This window comes from Phocoena phocoena, chromosome X (assembly GCF_963924675.1).
Source record: "Phocoena phocoena chromosome X, mPhoPho1.1, whole genome shotgun sequence".
NCBI classification, from domain to species: domain Eukaryota; kingdom Metazoa; phylum Chordata; class Mammalia; order Artiodactyla; family Phocoenidae; genus Phocoena; species Phocoena phocoena.
Window position 1 is genome coordinate 106,342,642 of NC_089240.1, and position 5,173 is coordinate 106,347,814.

General features: G+C 50.7%; 1 protein-coding gene across 1 annotated transcript; it reads right to left on the reverse strand.

Moving 5' to 3' along the window:
* Positions 1–2,556: 2,556 nt before the first annotated feature.
* LOC136142622 (DDB1- and CUL4-associated factor 12-like protein 2) lies at positions 2,557–3,936 on the reverse strand. The gene has a single exon (XM_065900895.1). The coding sequence runs from the start codon at positions 3,934–3,936 to the stop codon at positions 2,557–2,559; it is 1,380 nt and encodes a 459-aa protein (XP_065756967.1).
* Between the last annotated feature and the right edge of the window lie 1,237 nt (positions 3,937–5,173).

Consider the following 5,173-nt stretch of genomic DNA (forward strand, 5'->3'; position numbering starts at 1 on the left):
CTTCACCCTTCATGTGAAATACCAAATACTGCTTGTTCACTTAATTTTTCCCTCATTTTTCTAATACCTTCCTCCCTCTCCACACTTACCTCAAATATCCTAGCGCAGGCTCTCATCATCTCCTTCTTGGATTTTCTTCAGTGACATGTGATGCATTGAATACAAGAGAAACCAGGGTGCAATAAACCAGGAAACGCTACTAGCTCCAGCTAAGCATTTAAGAAATGTAGTCTTTTATAATCCATCTGCAGATATGTGAACCTGAACTGTCGGTGTTCTCTGCCTTTGGTTTGACAGTATTTTTATTGCTTGCCCTCATTTCCTCATATTCTTGATCTTTGTTTCAGAACCTACTTGGTACTCTGACCACAAATCTAGTTAACTCAGCCACAGTGGCTTAGAAACAAAGGATCAAGATCAAGTGGATATCTGATTGGCAAAGAGCACAGAATTTGATGACACACTGTTGGCAAGAGTGTGGTAAAGCAGGCTTGCATACATTACTTATGGGAGGTTAAGTTGATAGGACCTCTTTGGAGGGTAATTTGGCAATGGCTATTAAATATAAAATTGACCCAGCAATTTCATTTCTAGGAATTTATCCCTGCAGATACACTTACACATGTGCATAAAGATGTATGCACCTGAGTAATCATTGCAGAACAGTTCATAGTAACAGAAAATAAGAACCAATATAAATGCTCATCAAAAGTGTAATGAAGAAATAAAATATGTTCCAGCCATATTTTAGGGAATAATATACAATTAAAATGAATTAGGTAGATATGTATGAGAAAGACTCTAAGGTTTTGTGATAAAAAAGGCACAGGTATGTAAAACATGTGCTACCATTTGTGTAAAAGTTGCATACACACATACATATGTGTTTATATATGTATAGACTATCTGTAAATGGATAGACACACAAGATGTACTGCCTTTGAGCTATGGGCAGATCAGGGAACTTGGGGTATGACACTCACTTTTCACTATACACCTTTTATAAAGTATGATTCTTTTTTCATATGCAAGTATTACTTAAGTTAAAATAAAACAAAACAAAAATAGAGACCAAGTGGGAAGTCTTGATAGATGTAGTTTAAAATATATGAAATATCTGCATATGTAAAATGGCATACATCTATGCCTTTTCCTCACATGGGAAGTAACATATACATATACACAAATATACAGTATATGTGAGTAGGTGGTTATAAGCACAATATGTATGTTTGTGTAGATGAAAAACAGTGTGTTAAATCATCTTAAAAGCACGACAAGACCCCTAACTGTCCTAACCTGTAGCAAGTATATTTAGATAAGGTATTGAAGATGTCATTGAATGTTTTAACCCATAATAGAATAAGTTTGCTGTTCAAAAACAAATGTACAGAGTACTGTATGCATAGGTGATATTTCAGCTTCAGTTTCTCTCCTGGAAGATTTTGACTTTGATAAATATATTCCTAGAAGGACAATTAAGAAAAAGTAAAGTGTATGTTTAAGCATTCAAAAACTTTAGCCTAGCACTTAATTACTAAAATGCTGAATATGTTTTATTTTTTTTTCCTGCAATACATCATATACTCAATCCAGATAGAAGACTTATCCAGGTATACAATAAAAAATTGTCAACACCTGCATTGAGCACAACAATCAGCCTTTCTCTGTAAATGGCTGCCTGGATAGTGTTACCTGAAATGTAAAGAAATGTTTACCCCCAAAAGTACCTCCCTGATTGTCAAGCCACATATAGGCCAGTTTTGATTAGCTCTTAAAATCTGTAGCATAAATGCTACCCAAGGAAGCAGGCCATAATATAGCAGATTTAAAGAAGAAGGCTGAGGGCCTGGGGGTACCGATGCTAAATTTCTACTAAATAATCAAAACTGTGATTAATAGGATGAACATCATTGTAAGATTTCTTAACAAAGAGAACATATTTTAAAGTATTTTATACACCAACAATATACAAACACTGAGTTTCCAACCTCCAAATGAAACATACCCCAAATGGTGGCAATCTAGAACTTGAAATGCATTTCTAATTGGAGCAGGGCTATAAACCTGCTCTGTTACATGATGGGTTGTTCCTCAGACCAGCCCAAAAGACACTTTTTAGCACACATTTTCCAGAAATACATCTGAAATGTGTAAAAGACCTGAACATACTGTTGAAATATTGATAAAACTAAAGTACTAAACGGTTGTTGGAACCATGACTACATCAGCCAAGAGAAACAGCATATGTGAATCACTCAGAGAGAACACAGTTAAGGATTAGTCAAAATTCTTTGTAAGAGAGGCAAAAAAAAAATGGTGATATTGGAGGAGGTGCAGAAAAATCTGAAAGCCAAGTTTTGATTGCCCAAGAGACCACTTTTGCCTTGTTTCTTTCTCTCTCTTTGCCTAATACACTGAGCAGAGGTAAGTTGGGCCCTTTCCACCTGGAAGATAAAAGCCACACAGAGTAAAAGCACAAACACAGAGTGAAGGAGGAAAGCAAGAGGGGACTGGAAGGTTTATCTGGGCACTTTGAGGACACGGAGGCCATCCTTAGCTCCAGAGGCCGGCATAGTTCCCGTGGAGGCCAGAAGGGAGAGGCCCCCCAGCGACGAAGAGCTTCATCTCGGGCCAGTTGTAGCAGTGCGTGTAGAGCGCGTTGGGGAACTCGCCAATGCCACCGAAGTAGTTCACCCACAGGTCATCGTGGTTGAGCCAGCCTCTGCCACAGGTGAGCTTGAGCTTCCTCCCTGCGGGCCCCGGAGAAAAGTGCGGGCTGGCCGAGGCCCTCTCCTCCAGGAACTTCTGCGCGCGGATGTCATAGAAGAGCAGGGAGCCGTGGCCCGTGCCCACGGTGACGATGTGCTGGTAGAAGCTCAGGGAGCGCACACCCGTGCCGCCCTCTCGGGAGCACAGGGGCCGGATGTTCTGCTGGCGCTGCCGCGGATCCAGGAAGGAGACGTGGGACTGGGAGCCCACCGCGTACAGGGACAACTCGTCGCAGTAGGTCAGGCACACGTTCTCTCGGCAGTAGGGCAGCCTGATGGACAGCAGCCTGGACAGGTTGCTCCGGGCTTTCCACAGGTGGAAGTAGCCGTCCAGGGACACGGCTCCCAGCTCCTGGTTCTTGCCGCTGAAGGCCAGGGCCCGCACCTTGCGGTTACTGGGGTTGGTGCTGGCCCTGGGGATGGTCTCCACGTCCCTGGGACGGATGTGGGCGTACACGGGGAGGCCCGCGTCGTTGTGCCAGGCGATGCTGCCGTGGAACATGTCGGGGTCCATCTTCCAGAGCGCCACGGTGCCGTCGCGGGAGCCGCTCACGGCCACCGTGTCGCTCAGCCAGGCGATGGCGAAGATCCAGTCCTTGTGGCCGTGGCGGTCGCCCAGGCACACGGGGTCTAGCGTGGGCAGCTGGTAGACGGCCAGGCTGTTGGGGTTCTCGCCCCCGGTGGCCAGAAGCGTCTTGGAGGGATTCAGCTGGATGGCGTGGATGCCGCAGCTCGGCTGGGCGCGGGCCGACCCGGGCCCGCGGTCCCGCATCAGGGGGATGCGCGTGATCTGGCCCGACTGCACGTCCACCACGAAGAGCGTGTTGCACTTGGTGCCGCACACCACCTGCCTGGCGTTCAGCCACTGCGACGCGAACACCTTGTTGAGGGTGCCCAGCGCCAGCTCGCGCTCCCTCAGCAGCTCGGGCAGCTTCTGCACCGCGTAGCCGCGCAGCTTGCCCTCGAAGCCCGGGAGCCCGGCGCGGCCCCGCGCCCCCACCTCGCGGCCCTTCAGGTAGTGCAGCAGCGAGCGCAGCGCCGCCGGCCGCCTGGGCTTCTTGGGAGGCTGCGGCCCGTCCCCATCCGCAGCCGCCGCCGAGCCCAGCGACGACGCCGCGAGCGCCGGCGCTTTCCGCTTCCTGCTACCTGTTTGCCTCGGGGCCATGGTGGGCGGCGGGCGAGTGGCGGCGGCGGGGACGGCTGAGTCGGCCGGGGGCCGGGGCGTCCGCGGGGCGCGGAGCCAACAGAGTCCGGGGCGCGGCGGCGACGGAGGCGAGGGCGGCCGGGCCGGACGAGGAGAGGTGGCCAGGGGGAGCGGAGCGCAGGCGGCGCGCGGCGGCTAGGGCGGCGGCGGCACGAATCGAAGCGAGGGCGAGAAGCGCGGCCGGCGGCGCGGCGGGAGCGAAGTCTGTGTGGGACGAAGACGACGCGGGGGGCGAGTGTGAGGGGGCGGAGGCGGCGGGGGGAGCGGGCCTGGGGTGCCAGATAGCACACGCCGGACTGGGAGGGATGGGATAAGTGCGGGAGCGAGGGGGGGAAGTGGAGCCCGCGAGGAGGGGGAGACTAACCCAGGACCAGCGCTTCGGGATGCCCAAGGCTTCTCCGTGTGGACACATCTAGTGCGCCTGCCCATGCCCCCTGATATCCTACTTGGGGAGTTTCACTACCCTCTGGACAGCAACCAAGTAGCCTTCTTAAAATCCTTACTTAAATAATTCTGAAAGCTAAAATACAGTCAAGTATGAGGCTAGAAGGAGCGCTGAAGTTATCTGTCGAAGAAACAAATGTGCCCTTGGTGCAATTTCGGGAGACTCTTTGCTGCAATTAGATAGTGAACTTGACCAGGGATGGTAGTGTTTGGCAGAGGCAAAGAGGCCCTCCCCATTAGGTCTCGCCTGCAGCCGCTCCTGTCTCAGCCCCTCTACCGGTGTCTGTTAAAATTTTTCAACCTATTTTTTAAACCAGTTTTTCCCTGTATTTCTCAAATTGAGTCCCCTGAGCTCCTGCGCCAGAATCTTTGAGGGGTGCATTCCAAATGTAGTTCCCCAGGCTCCACTTCCCGCCGGGGTGGGGTTAGGACCCTGTGGTCAAGAGGGAAGCCTCAGGATCTGAGGGGATGGCACTGAGGATGGGCGTGGGTGTTCAGGGTGTTGACTTCTCTTGAACCTCAGAGCCCTCAGGCGGTGGAGCTGACTGGAAGAGGGCTAGGAGACTGAGGGATACCCCTTTCTCTGCTCTAGGGAGGGAAGGGTCAGTCCTCACTGTCAGTCTCAGGAGAAGCCCGCGGAGCCTGGGCAGAGCCCTGTCATGTGTGAGAGGCCCCCTGGGACGTTGGCGCAGGGCCCTGAGGGATGCACAGGATTTCCAGAATCACATAGTGAAGAACTTTCCAAAAGGATATA

Bases quoted from the DNA above. Each gene is read 5' to 3' on its own strand.
- LOC136142622 (XM_065900895.1), bottom strand. From the start codon at position 3,936: ATGGCCCCGAGGCAAACAGGTAGCAGGAAGCGGAAAGCGCCGGCGCTC.